At 37.8% G+C, this 25,988-nt stretch overlaps 1 protein-coding gene across 1 annotated transcript; it reads right to left on the minus strand.

The window, feature by feature from the left end:
* Positions 1-3,423: 3,423 nt before the first annotated feature.
* med21 (mediator complex subunit 21) lies at positions 3,424-25,534 on the minus strand. The gene is made up of 4 exons (XM_039761673.1): positions 25,412-25,534; positions 20,229-20,343; positions 12,584-12,684; positions 3,424-4,009 (listed from the first exon to the last, which is right to left on the minus strand). The coding sequence occupies exons 1-4, from the start codon at positions 25,475-25,477 to the stop codon at positions 3,833-3,835; spliced, it is 459 nt and encodes a 152-aa protein (XP_039617607.1). The 5' UTR covers positions 25,478-25,534; the 3' UTR covers positions 3,424-3,832.
* Positions 25,535-25,988: the final 454 nt, after the last annotated feature.

The raw sequence follows: 25,988 nt of genomic DNA on the forward strand, positions 1-25,988 counted from the left end.
CAGGGCTACAGGGGGTGAGCTATGGGGAAAGATTAAAAGAGCTGAGGCTTTTCTGTTTAAGCAAAAGATTAAAAGGTGACATGATTGAAGTGCTTAAAATCATGAAGGAAATTTGTAGAATGTACTGAGACTGTTACTTTGAAATCTCACTCCTGATGACACTTTAGGACTGACTTGGACATGAACCCTTGTATTGTATAAGGTTGTATTGTCAGAACTATCATGTATGACTATACCCGAGGAGAGGGAGGGCAATTGATGGTTTTGGGAAGAGCCGAGAGACTACCCACTGATCAGAGAAAGGCCTGGCCTTCAGTATAGTTGGGACCAGCAAGAAATCTTGAATTGACTTTGCTTTAGGTTAACTTGTGGGACTCCATTTGTTCCCTCCTTTTACATCTTATTAAACTTTTAAGTTAATTGGAGAATTTAAATTAGTCTTATGTTTGTATGTTTGTATGTGTGTTGTGATGGGCTCACGACCTATCCAAGGCTGGCGCCTGCCATGCACCCAATGGTGCCAGTATAGCTTGTGGTGCTAAAGGGTGAACTCTGGAATCTCATATTTTTCACTGATAACTATGGAGGGGCTCATTTCTAAGTTATTTAATTAAAAAAAGGGTCCCATTTCATTAAAACAATTATTAGAAACCCTGTGACCACAACCCCTCAGACAATCCAGGGGACGCTACTCTACAATAATTCAAAGTTGCTCAAACTTGTCATCCAGCTACTTCTGACCATATTTTCATGATCACACATAACACTGTGTTAAATTATAATGATTAATTTAAAAAAATGTAAAGTTTGAAAAACTATTCTTAAATTAATTGGCACTCCAGAGCTCCATAAGAACATATACAAAGGGAATACAAGCTTTTAAAACTATGGGGTGTTCTATGTTTCACTGAATGGCCTTTTCTTTATCATCAGTTTCCTGCCCGATTGTGGTCATCTGAACCCACACGGAAAGGCCAAGAAAGCCAAAACCATCTCACTAAACCACACTTTAATAGTTTATTAAATTAACAAACTAATAAAAGAAAACAAAGTAAAAATAATTCAGTCACAAAAAAGTTTAACTCTGAATATTCCCAAAGTACAGTACAATCAACAAAATGCTTAAAAAGAAAAAAAAAAAAAATTTTAATAAATTTTATTAACCCCAAGGCAAATTTAGATGCATTCAGCAGCAGAAACATAGAAAACAAGTATTCAGACTAACAGGACAAATAATACAATTAACCAATAGATAGACAGATACAGTAAACAAACAAATACATAAATAAATAAATGTATATTGTGCAAAAAATTGCAATTGGAAAAGAGTTTTTTAGCATACCATGGTAGAATGAGTCTGTGACTAAAGGTGCTCCAAGAAAGTGCCTCCTGGAGGGGGTTTTTCATGATGGCATCCAATTTTGCCACCTTCCTCTTTTCTACAACAGCCTCCAGTGTGTCCAGGGTTTGCCCTGTGATGAAGAAGGCTTTCCTGATACGTTTCTGTGGGCATTGTGGGTCTTTTAAGCTCAAGTTGCATCCCCAGAAGACTGCAATGTAGAACACCACACTGGTACTATTAACTGGTAGAACATTTATAGCAGCTTGCTGTACACATCTAAAAACCAGAATCTCCTCAGGAGGTACAGTCTGATCTGGTCTTTTTTGTACATAGCCACTGTGTTGTCCAACCAGTCCAGTTTCCTGCTTATGTGAAGCCCCAGGTAACTGTAGCTCTGCACCACTTCCATAACCTCCCCTGAATGATGACTGGTCTCTAAGGCTTTTTGGCCACCACTAACTCTTTTGTCTTGCCTATTTTAAGTTGCTGGTGGGGCTTCCTGCACCACAAGACAAAATCTACAAGCTTCCCGTACTTAGGTGGTCTCCATTATTAAAGCAGGCTGAGAATTTAAAAAAAAAAAAAAGGAAAAGAATGAAACAAATGGTCACCTTAACATAAATTTTACTTTTATAGTCTTATTTATTTTTAGTTCTATTAACATCAATTTTATTTCTGTTAGTATCACACAATGCTAAATGCTGGTTCAAACCAGTAGACACATGACTTAAATCAGCTCAACTTTTTGATACAAAGTCACAGACAATTTACTGCATCACTCTTTGTCTATTTTATAATTAGAAGCTGATTTGCTAATGTTGGTTACATTAAACAAATGTTATTCTCCAGTAATGTATTTAATGCTTCTTGGTCAAACAGACAACATTTTGTGTTTTGTTTGTGTTTCTTATTCTGGTAACATTTCCCTGGGGACAAATTGTTCTGCTCTGTGAAGATGCTTTTGCATTTTTGATTTGTTTTGCCTAAAAAATGAAGATTTTTTTCAAATGATTTTATATCTTCTCTAAACAAAAAAAAAAAACTGTCTTAAATTAAAATGCAGACTGTCTTAGCTAAAACGTCAAAGGGCAGAGTTTATTTTCAAATAAGGAAAGGATGGCTTTGTTAATTATTCCATTCTATTCCTATGATTCTTCACACAATACTACTAACAATAACACACATTTATTAATAAAAATAGTTGGTATGGAAGTTTGAGGCTGGAGTTGTTTGGAGGGGAGGTTGTGGATTCTAGGTCAGAAATTATTTAAAGGAAAATACTGCTTGAGTGATATAGTTTCAATAAAATGTTTGGGTGATATAGTTTCAACACAATATTGCAAATTACTGTTTTCAAGAATTCAAAAATGTAACACATAGAACTTAAGACAGTAAAAACTTGTAAGATAAAGTTTCTATTTTTCTCACATACCTTATATTAAAATGTATTTTCTATCTCATTCAGTGGTCACATGAAAAAATAAGTCTCCATGATTATGTTCATTCCAGTTTGTTGGACAGAAATGATATTTCATTTAGAGGTCGCTGTTAAATGTAAATTAGGCACACCTACATCAGTAGCATGAGACGATTTCAGAGAACAAAAGTTCCATTGTTCCCTTTGTTGACGGTGCAAACTGCTGAAGAAACTCTGGAATAGAATTTAAAGCGGAGATTGGAGAATCTGTCCAAAGGACTACAATCTCTACATCATTTCAATGATAAAATATCAGAGAGAATATCTAGAGGAAAAGTTTGACTTCTGAATAGACCACACAATAAAAGAAAAAAAATAAATAAATAAAATAAAATCGAACACAACATATCAAACCCCATGCTCATTCATAATCAAGGCTTATATGGATGACATGTTTTTTATGAAATGCCTTTTAGCAGCAGGGAGTATGGCATTTGTGAAAATAAACAATTTTTTTAAACAAAAAAACGAGTTTTGCACAATTCAAAAAAAAAAAAAAAAAAAGACAAGTTAGTATTGAAGCACATCACACACCATGGTCAAAAGTGCTTTATATGGGCTACTTCTAAAGTATTAATGGAAAAAAAGAGAATACTCATATGGATGCTTTATGCTAAATATATATATTTCAAATTTCTCAAAAAAGGAAACAAAAAATACAAAATAACAACACGATACAGTATTCTAAAACCATTTCAAATATTAACAGCAATTTAACATACAAAGCAGAGGTTTAAAAAATATGGCCACAAGTTTAAAAAAAAAAAGCAATTCCCGGACATACATACCTTAGTTCAGCTAACTTTTATAATTTGAAAAAAAAAATACTATAATGAAACATAACTTCTTCGTAATTTCAATTATTAGAAAAAAATAATAAATATGAATTTTTCTCCAAAAAAGCACATTTTCGCATTTTGAAAAAAGTCATAATGCTATTATTTGTGAAAGTCTGAAGGCTCTATAAAAAGCTAAGTCTTTTGCAGAGAGGGACATTCTTGCTGCCCCTGTGCTCATGAATCAATCACTTGGTGACTTGGAGCTCCACTTCTTGTTCTCAGCTGGGACTGAGCTATGTCCGCTAAAGCACTCTGTATCTTCTCCAGCAGCATATCTCCCCGATTTACAACCTCTTCAAGGCGTAACGCTGCTTCATGGTTCTCTTCCTCCAGTTGACGGAGACTAGCCGCCTACATGAAAACAAATGTTAACAATGGCATTAGCAAATCAGAATGACAAAAAACCATCAAAATATCATGTAAAGGAACACTTTGGCAATTTATCATTTAAACTTAAAACACAAAGACAACCCTTGAGTTACACAAGACATTGCAAAAATATCCAGTCTTTTCAGCATCTCATCCATGCCTGCACCTTTACCGAATACAAAGCTTTTGACAATGGCACTGCCTCAATTTCATGGCCTTATTAGACCCCACACACAAGCACTTGGTTCAGCCACAGCTCCTGCCTTTATGGGTAACATACTTAGCATTAAGTTGGTATATTCAATATCGGCAGTGGACTCCACCACCCCTCTCTCCTGTTCCAAAATTTTAATTTGTATCTAGACACTACTAGGGTGGCCCTGAAGTGCAATGCACAAATCTAATTAAATTAAAAACAAAAAAACAAATTGGAAACACAAACAAATCAGAAAGCGTAAAAACAAATTGAATACGAAAAAACCAGTAAGAAAATACAAAAACAAATCAGAACTGCAAAAACAAATGAGAAAATGTAAAAAAAAGAGAAAAGAGCAAAAACAAATTGGAAATGCATAAAAAAAAAAGAAAATGCAAAACCAAAGGAGAAAATGCCAAAACAATTTAATATGCAAAAGCAAATCAGAAACAAATGCAAATAGAGTCACAAACAAACAAAATGACTGTGCAAATAAATTGAGAAGCATGAAAACAAAAAGAGAAGCACACAATCCAAATCAAAGCAGAAAAAAGTGTAATCTAAACATACTGTACATTATAATCCAATCCCAGCTTTTCAACGAGTAGTGTCATGGAAGCAAGACCGTTGAAAGGTAAAAGTGATCTCATGTTTTTCAGTATTTTTATATACAGTACTGTAATTTGGCAGAAATAATGTTTGCCTAACTTCAAGCACTTTCTGCCAGAGCCGTGTTTGAAGTATTACAAACATATTTCAGTATTTTTAATTGGTAGTGAAGCTTTTGCATCTCAATTTGTTTGCAGAATCATTGTTTTGTAGGCATGCTGCTCCATTTGCATTTGTTGTTTCCGATTTGTTTTTGTATATTCAATTTGTTTTTGAGTTCTCATGTTTCTGCATTTCTAATTTGTTTTTGTGCATTCTGTTTTGCTTTGGCATGTTCAGTTTGCATTTGTGCCTTCCAATTTGTTTATGCATTTTCTTATTTTTTTTGTGCATTCTGATTTGCTGTTGCATATTCAATATGTCTTTGCATTTTCCAATTTGTTTTTACACATTGCATTTCTCTGTAGTGTACAGTGGCCCATTTTTGATGAGCATCCAGTTTGAGGTCCAAAGGTCTACATCTTATCACTTTGTGATGTCATCTTCCCTCTTTCATTAAATAATATATTAAAAGGAAATTAAACAAACAGTGGTGTGAGTCATGTTAAATAGTAGACAGCTCAGCAACTTGTACAACATATAAAGTTTAGACAATAACATATGCAAATGATTTAGAGAACTCACAAATAAGTGATAAGCAACACATTACAACACCAAGCATTTGAGGTAACTATATGTGGATCCACTTCCTACAATGTTTTACCTTAGATTACAGATTTAAAACAACAATAAATGGAACACCATTAATGGATATAACATGTGGCAACTTAAAGTTGGAATTGAAATGATGAGGACCAGAATCAGGAGTCAGCCTTTCTTTGATCAGAATGATGTCAGAAAGGTCCTTAAACAAGCTAAAATAAAAAACATCTCAGGTCCAGACAAAATAAATAGATCTATTAATCACTCTTGCCTAGAACAACTCTCTCCAATATTCCATTCCTTATTTGTGGTCTTTGGATTTACAGCAAGCATCCAGTTTATGGAAACAGGCAAACATCATTCCATTAGCCAAAAATACACACCCCAAAGCATAAAGCGACTTCAGACCAGTGGATTAACTTCTCATGTCATGAAATCCTTTGAGAAGTTAATTAAGAGACAACTACTTTACAAAATCCAGTCATATAAGGACCCTCACCAATTTCTATGCAAAGAAGGGGCTGGAGGCTGCCATAGCAATGTTTCTGAATTTACTGTTTGAGAATTTGGAAGGATCAAAAAAACCATGCAAGATTCCAGTTTGCAGATTTCTCGTCGGCTTTTAATACAATCCAGCCCTACATTTTAGTTGGCAAACTGATTGATCAGTTTTGTTTGGACCCTAACTTGGTGGAGTGGATAATTGGCTTTTTAACAACAAACAGAACAAAGACCAAGTGTTAATGGCCGTTTCTCTGATAGCCTATGTATATCTATCAGTACCCCCAAGGTTAATGTTTATCAGCTCTTGTTTCTCTTATATACAAAGACTGCAGGAGTACACACAATGACAGACATATCCCGAAATTTGAAGATGACTCTGTTATTGCGAGTCTTTTACAAGATAAAGGGGACAGCCATGGACCTACCGCCAATGAGTTTGTACTATGGTATGATCATTCCTTTCTTACACTTAAATATTTCTAAGATAAAAGACATGGCTGTAGATCTCAGGTGCGCCAATTCTTTCAATGCCTCAACTTTAATTAAACGACAAGACAGTGGAGATTGGTTGAGCATTATAGACACCTGGGGACATTCATTGATAACAGACTAAACTTTGACTTAACACAGAACTAATTTCTATGAAGATACAGACACTGCTTTTCAGTCTTGGGAAACTCAACCGTTTTAAAGTGAACAAAGCCATACTGGCACAGTTTTCAAGTCCTTTATTAAATCTATTGTCACATTTGCTTTAATGTGCTGGGTTTGGCAACATCAGTATTAATAAACCCTTAACAACATTGTAAAATATAGCAGAAAAATAACTGATTCGCAGCAGTCCTCTGTCACTGAACTGTAATACAAACAAATTGGAAAGAAAGTCGACTCGAGACTGTCATACAGTAGCCATCCTCTTTTTCCTTAATTTCAGATATTGCCATTAGGTTGTAGATTTAGGTTTTTGAAGGTAAAGAGCAACTGATGTAATAAGTAATTTCTACAGCTATAAAGATTTGGACTTATGTTACTTGTAGGGATGCTGCTTTTTCTAAATTATTAGAGCTTTGATAGAGCTTTGATGAACCTTCCAAGTGCTTGCAAAATACTTATACAAACAGTAACTTTTCAGTTTTTCGTCTTCAATTAAATATCTACAGAAAATGGTTTAATTTGACTTTGGAAATGTACTGTTCACATTAAAATACTTAATGGATAAGTATGTGTAAAAATCTTTTGTTATGCAGAATATTATGTCGACTTTCAAAGGGGGTGAAATACTTTTGAATGCTGCTGTACTTTGCTGTTGACAAAGATTAAGCATTTTTTTATTGGAATAACTACATTCATTATTTGGAGCTTATATAACAAATTACACTATGCACTCCTCTGCCAGCAATGCTTTATATACTGTAAAATTAACACACTACACTATTAGTACCTGGGTGTTTTTAACAATAAGTCATTGCATTTTCCAGTATGTGCTAAGATCAGTTCTAACTTGATTTTTGAAGTGTAGCTGAAAAAAGAAAAATGTCAAAATAGTGATAATATACAGTGAAATTTATTTATATGCATGGCATTAAGTTTATGTAAATAACTTTTACAATCTTCACTATTTTGTTTTTATTTACTAATTTTTTATGATTGATGAGGCATCAAAAAGACTGAACTTTATTGTTGGGCTTCTTCATCTAATTAACCACGATAACCACAGTCCCACAATATATCACACTGTTCCTTTGGACACGATCATTGGAATCAATTTATACAGTGCATCCGGAAAGTATTCACAGTGCATCACTTTTTCCACATTTTGTTATGTTACAGCCTTATTCCAAAATGGATTAAATTCTTTTTTCCCTCAGAATTCTACACACAACACCCCATAATGACGTGAAAAAAGTTTACTTGAGCTTTTTGCAAATTTATTAAAAATAAAAAAACTGAGCAATCACATGTACATAAGTATTCACAGCCTTTGCCATGAAGCTCAAAATTGAGCTCAGGTGCATCCTGTTTCCCGTGATCATCCTTGAGATGTTTCTGCAGCTTAATTGGAGTCCACCTGTGATAAATTCAGTTGATTGGACATGATTTGGAAAGGCACACACCTATCTATATAAGGTCCCACAGTTGACAGTTCATGTCAGAGCACAAACCAAGCATGAAGTCAAAGGAATTGTCTGTAGACCTCCAAGACAGGATTGTCTCGAGGCACAAATCTGGGGAAGGTTACAGAAAAATTTCTGCTGCTTTGAAGGTCCCAATGAGCACAGTGGCCTCCATCATCCGTAAGTGGAAGAAGTTCGAAACCACCAGGACTCTTCCTAGAGCTGGCTGGCCATCTAAACTGAGCGATCGGGGGAGAAGGGCCTTAGTCAGGGAGATGACCAAGAACCCGATGGTCACTCTGTCAGAGCTCCAGAAGTCCTCTGTGGACAGAGGAGAACCTTCCAGAAGGACAACCATCTCTGCAGCAATCCACCAACCAGGGGCCTCATGTATAACGCCGTGCGTAGAACTCGCACTATAACATGGCGTAAGCACAAAAGCCGAAATGTGCTTACGCACAGAAAAATCCAGATGCAGATATCTGTGCGTACTCCAACTTCCACGTTCTTCCGCTACATAAATCCGATCAGCGTGAAAACTAACGCTCATGCACGCGCTTTATGTAATGCCCCAACTCCTCCCAGAATTACGCCTCTTTGAATATGCAAATGAATATAAATCACCCTTAAACTGAGCCTTCTGTGAAAAGACAATGGGAAAAGCACGGGGGAAAATATAATAATTTCATCGAATACCAAGTGGAGGCAAAGGAAAAACATTATTTGTTCAAATAAACCGTGGTATAATCAACATAAGGAAGTTGATCGAGTGACATAGCGTGTTGGAGAAACTTGAAAGCTCACGTTCACAAAATAGCACAGTGCCGGAAATAAAAAAAGAAGTCACATATCAAAGTCGCCATGAAAAGCCGAGTTGTAGCCCACTGTCCGAGTGTCATATGTAAGCTTATTAGGGAACAGAGAAAAAAAGGCACACAGTAAAGAAAAAGCACGAAATGTCAACTTCAATCTCGACATTTCCACTTTAATCACGTAGTTTATTTTGTCATTAAAGTAGAACATCATAAACTTCATCTTAAAATCATTTAATTAACCAGTTTCTCAAATCACATCGTAATTAAAGTAGCACGTTAAATGCTTCGTTTTGTATTTGATCTTCTATGTGCCTGTGTGTGAATCACTACTTGCTTCTTAAACCGGCTCTCTTCCTCCAACTGGACACAGAATCCATTACATTCGTGATATTACAGCTCTCTGAATAACTAAAATACTGAGATGTATACGTGATATCATTTTCATGATGATAGGAGTTAAAGCACGTTATTAAACATGTGTTTCACTTCGATGAAATAAGTTATTGCAGCAGTACTCAGGGGCGGCTCTAGGCTTGTGGTGGCACTGGGCAGAGGAAGAATCGGTGGCTCCTTTGCCCGCCAATGTCAGTAAGGTAGCTTAGGCACGGTGGATGGCCACGTCTGTTGCAGACATTGCATAGCCGTCTTGTGCTCATGACACAAGCATTTAACTTTTGCCGAAATTTGTTGCTGCGTTTTTAGCTGTGTTGTTATTTTCTCTTTCTGTGTTATATTCAATGTATATTGGCTTTGCTGTCACTGCAGTCAGTGCTTTTCTTTCCCCAAGTAACCGATCGCCACACAATCAGCTCTGTAATAGAAGTTAAGCCATCTGTAAGATTGGCGCCGATTCTTCAAAACGTTTAACATTGAAATATCTTCATAGTACATGCTTAATTATTCTATCCTAAACGACACTACCAGTGAAGAATATAGATTATTTAAATGAAGTTAAAGTTTTATCTGTATAATTTAATAAACATATTTTGCTGCATTTCACATTAAAAAAAATTTATTTATGTGGCTCAGGTTGTGCGATATTATAATATAGTATAATATAGCACTATAGTGCAAGTTTACAGTGGGGTGATTGTACTTATAAGCACAAACAGTTCTACAAGGTGCAATTGATTGAGTGCATTTAAAGTTCTTGGGATGAAACTGTTTCTGAACCGCGAGGTCTGTACAGGAAAGGCTTTAAAACGTTTTGCAGTGGCTGAGACAGCGTGTCCATGAAACTGTATACTGATAATTCTCTTTCCGATCAGCTGCTGCTGTGATTCACACTCAGATACAGTGATATAAATACTCCGAGTGGTGCAGTGAGAGTAATATGGAAAACGATGATCCGCTGTGGCAACTCCTAACGGGAGGAGCTGAAAGAAGAAGAAGTAGTAGTGAGAGTAACAACGCTAAAGCAGTTATGGTATTTGGAATACTATGGCTGTTCCCTGGACCATTATATTGTTACAAGTTAACTACAATCAGATGCGTTACACTAATAAACTATATGTGGTTAGTTTCAGTGTATTTATAAAGCCGCGTCAGGAAAATAATGAGTAACCACACAGGAACAGTACCATTGCTTTGACGCTGGGTGCCGCCAGTCTGCAAAACCGAGCGGAGAACTTGCGTACGACAAGGCAACAAGTACCATGGAAAAGTGCGTGGCTTTACACATCGTGATTTGAACGTGGAAAAGTTCTTACGCAACATTTCTGTGCGTACGCACCATTTATACATGAGGCCCCAGGCCTGTATGTTAGAGTGGCCAGACGGAAGCCACCCCTTAGTAAAAGGCACATGGCAGCCCACCTGGAGTTTGCCAAAAGGCACCTGAAGGACGCTCAGACCATGAGAAACAAAATTCTCTGGTCTGATGAGACAAAGATTGAACTCTTTGGTGTGAATGCCAGGTGTCACGTTTGGAGGAAACCAGGCACTGCTCATCACCATGCCTTGATCACTCTGCCTTCCCCAAACCAACCCCTATAAATATCTTGGCTGCCCCGTCTTGCACCATCTCCCACTGAAGTGTGTTCTCTTTCACCCTGTTTCAGTTCTCTCTCTTTTTTTCTGCCCTGACCCATGCAGGCTCTTTTTAAATCTGCTGCTAAATTGGGTGCAGGAGCGAGGAGCCGATTCCTCCATGGCATCATTGAGGCAACTGACTGAACCGCCTGCCTCTGCATATGTATTTGACATGGCCAGCCAGTGCCTCCACTAACCACAGCGCTACTTACGCACCCTCACACCTGCTTGTAGCCTGCACCTACAAAGGGAGCGATTATTTAAGATTGGTGCAGCACCACAGACCACATGTCACAGTACTGAAAAAAACTTCCCGATTTACATACAGGAGGAGAAGGCAATCCAACTCCAAATCAAAGAATTAAAATGGAACTATATACAGAAATGTCAGGAGTTTAATTCAAGGCCATATTAAAGCCCCATTGTGACGATGTGGGTTCTGGCTCCACACTCCCTTTGATGTTTGGGAACCCTTGAACCCAACACCGTCGATAATGTTGCCGAGTGAGCTAGTCAATGGAGGCAAATAAACAATTGAGCAAGGGGTGGTATACAAAAAGTGCAATAGTGCTTTTATTAAAAGCAGTCAACAAAACAAAAACAGTGTTCAAATAAATAGTGCAGTACTCTCCATATTCATTAAATAAATAATCCATTAAATGAAAACGAGGAGTAAAACCAATAAATAGAAAAAACAATCCTTAAAATTGGAGGTTAAAATGATCAGGAAGCAGTCTTAAAGCACTAACAAATCCGGTGCCTATTTTCTGTATGCGTCTCACCTGCTTATCCCGTATGGGCTTAGCAGCAGGCAAGACGCTCTCTGCAGCTGCCCTCCTACATCACACACTCGAGACTGGAGACCTCCCGATCCCTGGCTTCGGTCTGGCACTCATCCCAGTCCCCGAGACTTGATTACCCTCAACGGCCAGGTCGCCCACGTTGGGGATTCCATCACCAAGTCTCCCGACTTCCGCTGCCTTTTCCATGGCCTCTGCGGCCCGTCGCTTTCACCTTGTCACTCCCGCTACCAGATCGCTCAGCGGGAGCGACATCTACACAAACACCTGGGTGTCGGCCTAACACCCAGCTTCCTCGCACCTGCCCACGAGGCCCGAGCGCTCACCACACGCTCCGCGTGTCCGTCTCTCTCCTGCACCGCTTGCTTCCACGCTCCCGGTAACCTCCGTCCTCTCCTTTCCTTTCTCTCCAATCGATTCTCCCCCTCTGAACATTTCTTTCTCTTCCTCTAAAACCGACTCGCGCTTCTTTTTAAAATGACGAGGGCCACAGCAGCTGCAGCATTAGCCGCGGGACAATCACGAATGTGGGCAGTTCCTCACCTGTGCACACGGTGAGAAACGCCCACATCGACGACTGCCCCGCGGCTCGCTACAACAACGCCCCCCTCACGAAGCCGCCTCGGGTGCGGTGATTATTTATTTAAAATCAATGGCCTTTTCTCCACGAGCTGTGGACCCATAACACCACACCCATTAACTATTTTATTCAATTTTTGAACATTACCATTATCTGTTTCCTTGTTAATGTGACACTTTAAGGAGATTTCTGTGCTTCATCATACCTGTAGTGCAGCAGTTGACTCTTCACTGGGCAAAGAGTCAATCAAAACATCAATGTCCTTTGCAGTTCTAGCTATCAAAGCAGCAAAAAGCTGTGCATATTCTGGAAGGGAAAAAAAAAACAGTTGTAATTAAAAAATTCATTACAAATGACAAATTTCTACTGAATACAAAACTGCACAGGTACTACCTATGTCAACGGTATACATTTTGAACGTAAGATGCCAACGAGTTGAATGTAAGTTTAAATAATGTCAACAGAAAAAGTATGGATATTCTGCTATTTAAGTAATATTCAATTTGGCCTCAGTTCTGATCTCTTTTTAGATACAAAGCATAAAGTTTAATGTGTATTTGAGCCAGACATAACAGATGACGATAGTCCAAAAGAAAAATCAGAAGCATTGACATGGTATTGTACAAGTGTCTGAGGGAAAAAGGCAAGATGAAAGACTTTGCAATCAGGCCAAATTAGGTGTAGAATGACTTAAGCAACTAACATAAAAAGGAACAATCTCAACCAAAATGAGAAAAAGAGGAAGAGAAATTCTGAGGAAAAACAGACATAACCTGAGTAAACACAGATAACCTCCAACAAACTAGGTTGCATTTCCCAAAATCTTTGTAACGTTAACTATTTTGCTATCTTGTACTTAAAATCAGTCATTAATTACAAAGTGTTTTCTGAAACACTTTGTAACTAAAGTAGTACTTAATCTCAATCATAAATTAACGAGTGAAACTATCCACTTGTTATTTTAATCGCTTTCTTTATTTGGGCTTTTATATATGGTACTGCCACAGAGAGACAGTAGTCTCTTTTAAAAAAAAAAAACACACACTGATACTTTTATTTGGACAATGCAGAAATAATAATAATAATAATAAAACAGTGCCTTGCATGATACTAAAACATAACTAAACACTGTAGGTGCAGTGAATGGAATGCTAATACTACATCTTTTTTAGTCTCATCTAAACTTGATGAACAGGGTTGTCAGTGTTAAATGCCCATGTAATATTCCACTAATCATAAGACTTTTTGCAGACATTGGCCTGCAGAAAACATATGATATTTATATCTTGTCCATCTCTGGAGCGTGTCAGGTGGCAAAGGATGATGCGTTTGTTGGTGGCATGTTACTAGGAGGCAGTGGGTGTCCTGTTCACATGTACCTAATTCCAATGTTGAATCCCAGATTGAGGCTGATGAGCCATAGACTACCACACACCAAAGTACACCCGCTGTTGCGGAGTGTACTTTGAGCATGTGGAAGATGCGATTCCAATGCCTGCAGAAGTCCTAGGGGACTTCTAGATAGATAGATAGATACTTTATTAATCCCAAGGGGAACTTCAAATAATCCAGCAGGAGTAAACAGATACAAAAAAAAAATTTATTTTTTTTTTTAAATATTAAAGAGTAATAAAAATGCATGTAAAAACAGACAACAACTTTGAATAATGTTAGCATTTACTCCCCCGGATGGAATTGAAGAATCTCATAGTGTGGGGGAGGAACGATCTCCTCAGTCTGTCAGTGGAGCAGGACAGTCACTGAAGCTGCTCCTCTGCCTGGAGATGACACTGTTCAGTTGATGCAGTGGATTCTTCATGATTGACAGGAGTTTGCTTAGTGCCAGTCGTTCTGCTACAGATGTTAAACTGTCCAGCTTTATTTCTACAATAGAGCCTGCCTTCTTAACAAGTTTGTCCAGGCGTGAGACGTCCTGATTTATGCTGCCTCCCCAGCACACCACCACATAGAAGAGGGCACTCGCCACAACCGTCTGGTAGAACATCTTCAGCATCTTATTGCAGATGTTGAAGGACACCAACCTTCTAAGAAAGTATAGTCGGCTCTGACCTTTCTTACACAGAGCATCAGTATTGGCAGTCCAGTCCAATTTGTCATCTAGCTGCACTCCCAGGTATTTACACTCACCTAAAGGATTATTAGGAACACCATACAAATACGGTGTTTGACCCCTTTTTGCCTTCAGAACTGCCTTAATTCTAAGTGGCATTGATTCAACAAGGTGCTGAAAGCATTCTTTAGAAATGTTGGCCCATATTGAAAGGATAGCATCTTGCAGTTGATGGAGATTTGTGGGATGCACATCCAGGGCACGAAGCTCCCGTTCCACCACATCCCAAAGATGCTCTATTGGGTTGAGATCTGGTGACTGTGGGGGCCATTTTAGTACAGTGAACTCATTGTCATGTTCAAGAAACCAATTTGAAATGATTCGAGGTTTGTGACATGGTGCATTATCCTGCTGGAAGCAGCCATCAGAGGATGAGTACATGGTGGTCATGAAGGGATGGACATGGCCAGAAACAATGCTCAGGTAGCCCGTGGCATTTAAACGATGCCCAATTGGCACTAAGGGGCCTAAAGTGTGCCAAGAAAACATCCCCCACACCATTACACCACCACCACCAGCCTGCACAGTGGTAACAAGGCATGATGGATCCATGTTCTCATTCTGTTTACACCAAATTCTGACTCTACCATTTGAATGTCTCAACAGAAATCGAGACTCATCAGACCAGGAAACATTTTTCCAGTCTTCAACTGTCCAATTTTGGTGAGCTCGTGCAAATTGTAGCCTCTTTTTCCTATTTGTAGTGGAGATGAGTGGTACCCGGTGGGGTCTTCTGCTGTTGTAGCCCATCCGCCTCAAAGTTGTGCGTGTTGTGGCTTCACAAATGCTTTGCTGCATACCTCGGTTGTAACGAGTGGTTATTTCAGTCAAAGTTGCTCTTCTATCAGCTTGAATCAGTCGGCCCATTCTCCTCTGACCTCTAGCATCAACAAGGCATTTTCGCCCACAGGACTGCCGCATACTGGATGTTTGTCCCTTTTCACACCATTCTTTGTAAACCCTAGAAATGGTTGTGCGTGAAAATCCCAGTAACTGAGCAGATTGTGAAATACTCAGACCGGCTTGTCTGGCACCAACCACCATGCCACACTCAAAATTGCTTAAATCACCTTTCTTTCCCATTCTGACATTCAGTTTGGAGTTCAGGAGATTGTCTTGACCAGGACCACACCCCTAAATGCATTGAAGCAACTGCCATGTGATTGGTTGATTAGATAATTGCATTAATGAGAAATTGAACAGGTGTTCCTAATAATCCTTTAGGTGAGTGTATAGGTCTGTACCCTCTGAACACAATCTCCTTACATGCCTTGGAAACCCACATTTCTTTATTGGGAAACACTAGTAAAACTCACTCATTCTTTGCTTTCGTCATCTGTTATCTCGATCACTTTTTACTAGCATTGATCGTTTTCGGGAAACACACCCCAGTTAACCCCTTTAATGGTGGCCTTTTCTTCAGCAGTCACTCTCCTGGGACCTCATGCATAACGCCGTGTGTCGAATTCGTACTATAACATGACGTAAACCCAAAAGCCGAAATGTGCGTACGCACAGAAAAATCTAGATGCAGGAATTCTTCCGCTACATAAATCCCGGTCAACGTGAAAAGTAACTCTCGTGCACGCCCGTGCTGTCCCACCCCATCTCCTCCCAGAATTACGCCTCTTTGAATATGCAAATCAATATAAATAGCTCTTAAGCTCAGCGTTCTGTGAAAAAACAATGGGAAAAGCACGGGGGAAAATAAGAATTTCAGTGAATACCAAGTGGAGGCAAAGGAAAAACATACTATTTGTTGGTTTATGCAGTGGTATAATCAACAAAAGGAAGTTGTTTGAGTGACATAGCGTGTCGGAGAAACTCGATAGCTCAAGTTCACAAAGTCGCACAGTACCAAAATAAAATGGAAGTCACATATCAAAGTCGCCGTTAAAAGGCGAGTCGTAGCCCACCGTCTGAGTGTCATATGAAAGCTTATTAGGGTACAGACAAAAAAAACAAAAATAGGCACACAGTGGGGAAAAAAAAAAACACGAAATGTCAACTTTAATCCCAAAATTTCCACTTTAATCACGTAGTTTATTTTGTCATTAAAGTAGATCATAAACTTCATCTTAAAATCATTTAATTTACTAGTTTCTCAAATCCCATCGTAACTAAAGTAGCACATTAAATGGTTGGTTTTGTATTCAATCTTGTGTGTGAATCACTACGTGCTTCCGTTCTTTCTCTTTCTCCAACAGGACACAGAATCCATTACATTTGTGATATTACAGCTCTCTGAATAATTAAAATACTGAGATGTATATGTGATATTTTCATGATGATTGGAATGAAAGCATGTTATTAAACATGGGAACACGATGGCGCAGTGATTGTTCATGTCTCACACAAGATGCTGCTGCGCCATGCGCGACCTTCGATGAAATAATTTATTGTAGCAGTATTGTCTCTTTCAAACGTACTAACCTCCAGTTCCTGTTACTTTTCTTTCCCCAAATACCCAATCGCCACACAATCAGCTCTGTAATAGACGTTAAGCCACTTGTAAGCTTACAACGACGATTCTTCAAAACTTTTAAGAAAATTGAAATATCTTCATAATACATGTTTAATTATTCTATCCGTCTATTCTTCCAGTGTCATGCCAGCCTCAGTAAATATACAGCGCGAGACAGAAACAATACGTGAACTTGCTAGCGCTGCGGCACCGTGTCCTCACATGTTTAATTATTAACAATACAGATTATTTAAATGAAGTTAAAAGTTTTATCTGTATAATATAATCAACATATTTTGCTGCATTTCATCTTAAAAATGATATTGTCATCATATGTAAATACGCACTTTATAAAGTGGCGCAGGTTGTGCAATATTATAACTGTAGTGCAAGTTTACAGTGGGGTAATTGTACTTATAAGTACAAACAGTTCTACAAGGTGCAATTGGTTGAGTGCGTTTATACTGTAGTTCTTGGGATGAAACTCTTTCTGAACTGCAAGGTCCGTACAGAAAAGACTTTGAAACATTTACCATGGGATGAGGCAGCGTGTGCTTGGTGCTGTATATCGATAATTCTCTTTCCGATCAGCTGCTGCTGTGATTCCCCACTAAGATACAGTGATATAAGTACTCCGAGTGGTGCAGTGAGAGTAATATGGAAAAAGATGATCCGCTGTGGCAACCCCTAAGGGGAGCAGCTGAAAGAAGAAGAAGAAGGTGCAGTGAGAGTAACAACGCTAAAGCAGTTATGGTATTTGGAATACTATGGCTATTCCCTGGACCATTATATTGTTACAGGTTAATTACAACCAGATGCATTAGGCTAATAAACAATATGTGGTTAATTTCAGTGTATTTATAAAGCCGCGTCAGGAAAAGAAAGGATAACCACACAGGAACAGTAGCACCACTTTGATGCTGGGTGCCGTCAGTCTGCAAAACCGAGCAGAGAACTTGCGTGAGACAGGGTATAAGGTACCGTGGAAATGTGCGTGGCTTTACGGCAAGTGTAGGTTTTATACATCACGATTTGAACGTGGAAACATTCTTACGTAACATTTATACACCGTTTATACATGAGGCCCTTGGTGTTGTTTTTTTTTTAAATATGTTGATAGAAATGGTTGAATTTTGCAAGAATATTATCTAATTGACATGCAAGTTAAATTGTTAGAAGAACTCCATTTGCGTCTGGTACATGTGGAAGCACGGAGCAGCACAGAGCTGAACATTGAAGTCGCTGCAGCAGTATATCGTTTCCCTCCTCGACTTGTGTGACAAACACACAACACATCTCTTATGAGATGCCTGTGCAGTATGCAAACATTTCTCTTATCCTTTCACTTCAAAGCCATCAACTTATTTCTGAATGCAGAGGCAACTTCTGCCGATTTCAAATTTTTTGTCATCACAGATTTTGGCAGGTCCTTTGTTTGATCTTACTGTTCCTACCGCGTCAAGTTTCCATCGAATTCAAAAATTTATACAGCTCAGGACTGCTGTAGTAATTGTTTGGTTCTATGAGATAATCCTGATTTAGTAGCTTCTCCGTAAGTGTTATCACAATCCACAACGGTTTCTTAAAATTATGTACATTAATCCCTCCTACATCGTTTACAAGTTCTGTACCTTTTCCCCGTGTACATTATTATATTCCAGACATATCCACTTTTGGCCTCACAAAGCTCATAGAGGATTTCATCCAAAAACGTGTTTTTTTCCCCCCCGAATATATACATTCCACCCTAGACTGCCTTTCTATACCAGTAAACTTTCAACGATTGAAAGATTTCCTTCTGAAATGTGTAACTTCCAGAAACTTTTTGAATGCAGTGGTCAAAGAAAGACTTGATTTTATACATCTTCGGAGAAACTGGTCTGGCACCACCATAAGCTTCATTATCAAATAATGGGTAACACACTTCTAATTGCTACACAGAAGGAACACGTCTCAAAAAATAAACTTATAAAGCACCAAGACACAAGCAAAACTACTAACTGAATTACCATTTGTAAAATTAAAGCGGTAATCAAAGAAATTTCAAATGTTCAAAACATGCTTGTAACTTTGCACACGATAAAAACTGGAAAGGTACACTGCTGAAAGAAAGATGTTTGTCCACTAAAAATAAATGCCAAAACTAAATCCTTTTCCCTTAGAAATGTGACTGAGGGAAAGTGAAAGAAAAAGTACTGTTAAGGGTTCTTTGGTCTTGAAACTACCATAAAATTTCCAAGTAAAGGATTTCTGTACCTCTGCCAGTATGACCACCTAGTTATTAAAAAAGAAAAAAAAAAAAAAATCACACTAGATGACAAAACAATGCACAGCACAGATCTGAAGGAATTGCATCCACAGACACATTCCCGGGGGGTGGGGGGATCTTTCTATTAAGAGCATCTATTGACACTCTCCCTGATTCAGCGTCATCTTCAGAACACACTTCTCATTAAAGGGGTTAACACTGAATTTGTAAATATGTATGAAACAGATGTGTTAAATGGAAAAAACATGATGATATACTCATTCTGGGATTTCTGAAATCTTTTTAGTTAGCCAATAAAAGGTGTCATTTTGCTTGACTTCTCATGAAAAATGTCCAAAGAATGGATACATAAATATCAGAATGTTTATATTTGTCACTTTTAAAGAAAATCACCATCTTATGCACACTACATTACGTAAACACACACATTCTTTATTGCATTAGGTCAAAGAGATTCTTCTACAGTGTATATATAGTATAACGTACTTCAATCCTTTCCATACAGTGAATTCAACGCTTCTGTTAAGATCTCACATGAAAAAGTGCACATATTAGTACAAAAAAGTTTTAGCTTCTGGGTTTTACTACAGCATGTACATTCATGCCTTAACATTGTACAGCAACATTTTAATATCTCATCCCTCCATTTTGGGTGAGCCGTTTTCTGGGATAAATTAACAAAAAATTTATAAAAATGTACATTTAGTTGCAGATCACTCCAACACAATAAGAACATAATGAGTCTCACAAGAAAGACGCCATTTATGCTATAACACTCATTTGCTGTTTGGCTGGCAAATACCCAGGTTATCCCAATACCTAAACTTATTCCAGATATACAGGTATATATATATTTTTAAACCTGTTAGGCTTGTGCCTCCTTCACATGAGTTGGTAATTTCATAAGAAATTTAGCAATATTATAGGACATAAATCTGAAACAAAAAGTATAAAATGAATGTTTCATACAAAAACACTGCACATACCTTCTGTGGGATTGGATGGCTGATCTTTATTTATTGTTGTCTGTATGTTGCTGAAAGATGCAGGTGGTGCACACTGCTGCAGGACCCCAATTGCATTGCAAAACTGATCTGCAAGCTAAAAATATTTAAGTGGTCAGGAGTAATCACTACTGTTTAAGTAAAGCATGCAAAATCATACTGCAAGTTTGAAAGACATTTTATTAATAAATGAATCAAAGGATAAATCTCAAATTTAATTAATGTGAACACTGAGATTGTTTTTCAGCACATGAGATTGATGCGAGGATTAATTTTCAAAAGACAGACGCGCATTTCCTTGTCGATCACTTGAAGTCTCTCGCGTTTCTTAGATTTCATTTCCGTAAGTGTTCCATTACGTTTTTTCAACATTAAAAAGATAATGTTTAAAAAAAAATATTTTATCAACCAAAAGTTCAAAAACACTAGCAATTTTAAATATTTTACAAAAGTTTTTGTGGCGCCCCGGTTGACCGACAATGAAGAGGATCATTTAAATCTCAGAATATTGACAGCTTGACTCTTTAACTAGTCATTCCACAGAGAAATTACCTAACCCATTTAATATCTTGAATGTTAATGTCTACACTTTAATCCCATTATTTCACCAAATAAAAAAATAGTCTTAAAAATAAGACACTAGCTTAAATTAGAAATTTACAGAATAAGCAGTTATTCAATGAAAAATGTCCATTTTATTATTGAATTGATTATTTCTACTATAAATAAAATCTACTAGTACACAGAATACCTGCGTTTTATAAAATACTGGCATTGTACACATATAGTACCAACTATCCTGGGGTCTTTTCCATAAAGCGTGATTAGACAGATCTCAGAACGAAGTACAGCATGTTGTAACACAATTTTGTATCAGTACATTGAGTGGTTTAACAGAACCAGCTTTCAATCATCTCACAGAATCCCAGATGGGTTAACGCATGCTCACGACAAATTTTATAAACCCTTATGAGTCAATCACTGAATAGTTGATCCACCACAGACTATAAGTTTAAGAAGCAAAGCAAGAGGTGCTGGTGGCAGTGCGTGAAGATTATCAGCACATCAAACAAAAAAGGAAGATGCCGTGCAGGAATATCATTCTAAAAATGAATGTGTAAAACAGTTTATCAGTGAAATCCGTGTATATTGTGTGTGGTAAACTGTTGCATTAGGCAAAATTTACCTCTGAGATATTGCTTCACTCGAATGATTATATGACCTCAAGTAAGCATTGTATTCCGCTTTTGTAATTTTAAATATCATTAAAAAATGTGTGAGACAGATATGCCATTTAAGTTTTCAGTATATATAAGATTTGTTCTAGTCATTACTGTGAGAGATGTCAAACATTATCATGCCTGCACTGAACCCTGTACTGTCCAGTAATTACGTGACAAAGGTCAATTACAGACATGTACAACTTTACATCAGAAGACTCACAGTGCCCACTCTTTGAATGGTAACTTACCCTGTTCAAATGTGACACTTCAAATATTTGGCCTTAACAACTGTACAGTAATTATGTGTGTGACAAATCATATTATTTTAAGAATGGAAATGTGGAAATAATGATATCTGTACTGGATATCTGAAATACATAATTACGTACCATTCATAAATAAACATAAGCACTACAAAGCAATGCAGAAGTATTATTGTTGCATTATTCCATTACAGAACCCGTAAAGAAAACTGCATTAATAAGAACATTGGATATAAGTATCTGCTAAAGAGGAGAGTTTCTAGAGTTGTTTGTTTAAAAGACGAGGGACTATGTAGAAGGAATTGCAGTGGGCAGCTTGATCTAACACTGAGTCAATTCTCAGGTGTTAATGCTCAGAAATTCTGCAGTTGCTTAAATTTGATTGCCCTACCTGTAAAATTTTAGAAAGATGCCAGGATATATTATAGCCTCAGATGTCATACGGCAATGTTCATGCAGATAACTCTCAGAGCATGGGGAGAATTTGGTGAAGAAGTTGTGCTTCTGTGTCGACTGTTCAGGAAAGGCATAATATTTTCAAAATTTCGTAGTTTATTTTTCTGCACCCTAAACATTATAGCTGGGATTAGCATTTCTAAAAGGTCATTTAAAGACTTTGAGCTTATAATTAGATGCTCTGCTCCTTAAATATCAAGGCTGCAAAGCATTAATCTTTCATGTTAAACAAACCTAATCCTTTGCAGGTTAGTTTCAGGAAACTGGTTGCCTCAGTAACTGAGCTAGATTTTGTCAAATCTTTCTTTCTGCAACAGGTCCTGGGCCCATTCCAAAAAGCGGGATTGGAGTTATCAACATTGTTAGCCTCATGGTTCACATAATTCTGGCTCAGTCTATTCCAAAATGCAGTTTTGGTTTAATCAGGGAGTTCTGGAAGGGTGTTAGCCCGATTTACATGAATTCCAACTTAATTCAAATGGATTTTGTACCAATCCTGCTTTCTTGAAAAGACTTCTGGTCTTAAAAGACTACAGTCTAAGATTAAGTTGGTGTATCATTGTCCTGTATCACTACCTAAAATGTGCAGGAACTAAGCACAAGAACACTAAATATATGGGATAACATTTTTATTCAGTATAACAAAAAAATGACCCATCTAGCTGCCAATGTTACTTTGCAGTAACCACAAAATGGAACCGTACAATTAAAGAAACATGGATTTAACAAAATTAAACACACATATACACAGGCACAGTGATCATATGAATAAATGACATACACAAAAATATGTAAACATTTAAAGTGGATTAGGTAGTTTTGAGATTTTGTCCACAGGAGGAAATATGGCTTTTTACAGAAGGTCTTTAAATAAACAAACACAGGAGACAATCACTAAATTTTTTTAAAAATCTGGGTGGTATATACAGCCATTTGTTAAAAATTACAGGCTAAATATATCTGTAGTACTAGGTTGTTGTACCGTGTTAGCCATTATGAATGTAGAGAAAAGCCAAGCAAAATGACACCTTTTATTGGCTAACTAAGAAGATTACAATATGCAAGCTTTCGAGGCAACTCAGGCCCCTTCTTCAGGCAAGATGTAAAGGCTAAATATATCAAAATGCACTGCTGTCTGTGTGACTCCAAATTGCTGGCAACAATACTGATAACCAATTACTGTCATGAACTGTTTATTACTCGATGTACTACTTTTGGTATGACTGCCATTTCCTATGTAATGACAACTGCTAATATAAAAGAACTATAGGTATCTCTGTTGGGTCTGTTAAATAGTTTAGTGATAACATAGATTAAAGTAGCTAAAATGGGGATCTTCTTGAATTTTTGAGGAAAAATGAAAGTACAATCCAAATAATATTGCATATATCTACCGAAGCAGACAGAGAGTTTAAATATAAACATTTTTATTTTACACTTTTTTTATCGACATAAGAGAATAATTTTCTCGAGATTTCAAGAAAAATAAACTTTGCTTTCTTGAGAAAACTTTCTCGAGATTTTGAGAAAACAGAATGTTCAACATATAAACGGTGAAAGCTGAGGGGCGCCAGAGAGCCCCAAACCTCAACATGAACACACCAAGACAGTCTTAGGTTCAAATAAATGGATGTTAATTTCACAAGTACCTCATAAAAAAGCACAAGTTAACTCTCCTCACTCCACCACACTGCTCTCCTCCACAGCTCCAACTCGTCTGGACAAGGCAGTGCACTCCCTTTTATTGAGAACCCCGGAGTACTTCTGGTGACATGATGTAGCCAGTTGGAAGCACTTCCCGGTTATAAGAAAGCCAGGAATATTCTCCGCCTACAGTGCCCCCTATCGTCCACCAGGTATCTCCATATGTGCTGCTCCTCTGGACTCCAACTCCCAAGCAGCCACGCAGGCATCCAAACTGGGACTCTAAATAAGGGACACTGCCACCTATGAAAGTGAGGGATGAATTGCTCCTTGCTGTGATCTCCTGACGGTTCCTGTTCTCTTCTGGCATCCCACCCAGGACGGGGATCATAAGATATCCGGACTGGTTTCGCCCCCCATTTAATTCAACCTTCCATTATGGCATCCTGGCCAGGTAAGGACTCCACCTCCATCCTGGGCGGGTCACCCAAATATCCTCTGGGGTATCTACAAAACATGTAGCTTAACATTCGTCTTATTGGATACTGCATGATGACTGGATTGTGAGCCACTAAAGATCCTGTGTATGAAGTACATGTATAATTACGTTTGGATGCAGAGGACATTCTGCAAAGTTGACGATGGAGACTCCGTAAAAGGGGTCCAAATTAGATCTGGCAAATGGACAGCCGAGATAAACTAACAGCCTTTGTCATTAGATAAAATGAATGCCACATCATCTGGATGCAAGCAAAATTCACCAAGGACAAACCTGAAATTTGTTGCAGTTGTGTAAAGCAGACTTGCAAAAATCATTCAAAATGGCTAAACAAGCTTACATCAGTGTACATATCACACGAGTTTTCATCAGTTATAATTATTGCTCAACAGTTTGTTTTCATTTGTTAGTATGCTCGAAAGGAGCAAAATTAGGTTTTATCTCGAGACCTCCATTAAAAAAAAAATGGGCAGACCCAAAATAATAATAAAATGATATTGCACATCCCGTTTCTGCTTTCTTACATATCACCTTTGGAAAACAACTTTTTTCGGGCATGACTTAGATGTACGAAAATATCCTCATAACAAATCAATCTAATACAAGGCCACGTAGGATGGAGCTTATCCGAAACGTTTGAGACATAGTGTAAAAATGAATCGTAGTCGGAGCGCCACATGGAAGGAGAAGAGAGGGAAGCCACCGTAACACTCACTCATAGGCTGTAGAAAACATTCCCAGGACCCGGAATTTGAATCCAAGAGATTAGACGCGCTAAAACAGAATTTTCAGCAAATTTGCATGACAATAAAGTTTTAAATTAATTGAGCCAATGACGTGGTGTGAGTGTGCTTGCGATGATTTGTATATACCCAACTCAGAACTATATATCTTTGTGTTTAGTGCTTTCGTTCTATTTTCGTACAGCACTCTGATCTTGTAAACAAATCAATATTCCGGGTTAATACGTTTGCGAAGTACATTACCGTCACTTAAGTTACATTTAGAAACTGTTAAAAAGTTTGAGAAAAAAAATCCTAAACATAAATGTGTAATTTTGTACCTGAAAACATTACTTACCGAATTAACTGCATCTTGCAACTGTGTTAACCTATCGGCCATGTTTGATGCTGCGTATAGCAACATAGTATTCTTCTATTGGTGGGAAACGAGCGAACAAACTGCAGCCAATAGGAAGCGTTGATCTTCACGCCCTAACAAATTGTTTTCTTCCGTTCGTGAATTGAGGTGACAAAGCATGTTGGGATTGCCGGTTTCTGTTTCTTTTAATGTCAGTTATTAAGCATGACATGTTTCAAGGGCACCAAAAGAAGGAACGGAAATAGCTACATGTGACACAAAACAAGCTTACTGTTTTGCAGGTAGCTGGAGCCTTTTTTCAGGAAGTGAAAGTGAATTTAGCATGGGCGAGACCCTAAAAGCGTATCATCTAATATTCTTGTTTTCGAGTATGGAAAGAAACTCAAGATTCTGAAGAAAGTCACAATGACACTAGCTCAGCAATGAAAGAGTTCAGACCTGGAACTCAGTGCAGTGTCTGGTTTCCGATGGTATGAGGCAGCGCAGTACAGTAGAAGTAATGAATTAACTTAATGGACACCCATTGTTAGAATTATCACACAATTACTGTAGTTTG

This window comes from Polypterus senegalus, chromosome 8 (assembly GCF_016835505.1).
Source record: "Polypterus senegalus isolate Bchr_013 chromosome 8, ASM1683550v1, whole genome shotgun sequence".
Classification (NCBI taxonomy): domain Eukaryota; kingdom Metazoa; phylum Chordata; class Cladistia; order Polypteriformes; family Polypteridae; genus Polypterus; species Polypterus senegalus.

Excerpts from the sequence above, each read along its gene's own strand:
- med21 (XM_039761673.1), bottom strand. The coding sequence starts at position 25,477 with ATGTTGCTATACGCAGCATCAAACATGGCCGATAGGTTAACACAGTTG. Across the intron at positions 12,685-20,228 it reads GCCATCCAATCCCACAGAAG|AATATGCACAGCTTTTTGCT; the intron begins GTATGTGCAGTG and ends TTTCCCTTCCAG. Across the intron at positions 4,010-12,583 it reads AGTCAACTGCTGCACTACAG|GCGGCTAGTCTCCGTCAACT; the intron begins GTATGATGAAGC and ends GTTTTCATGTAG.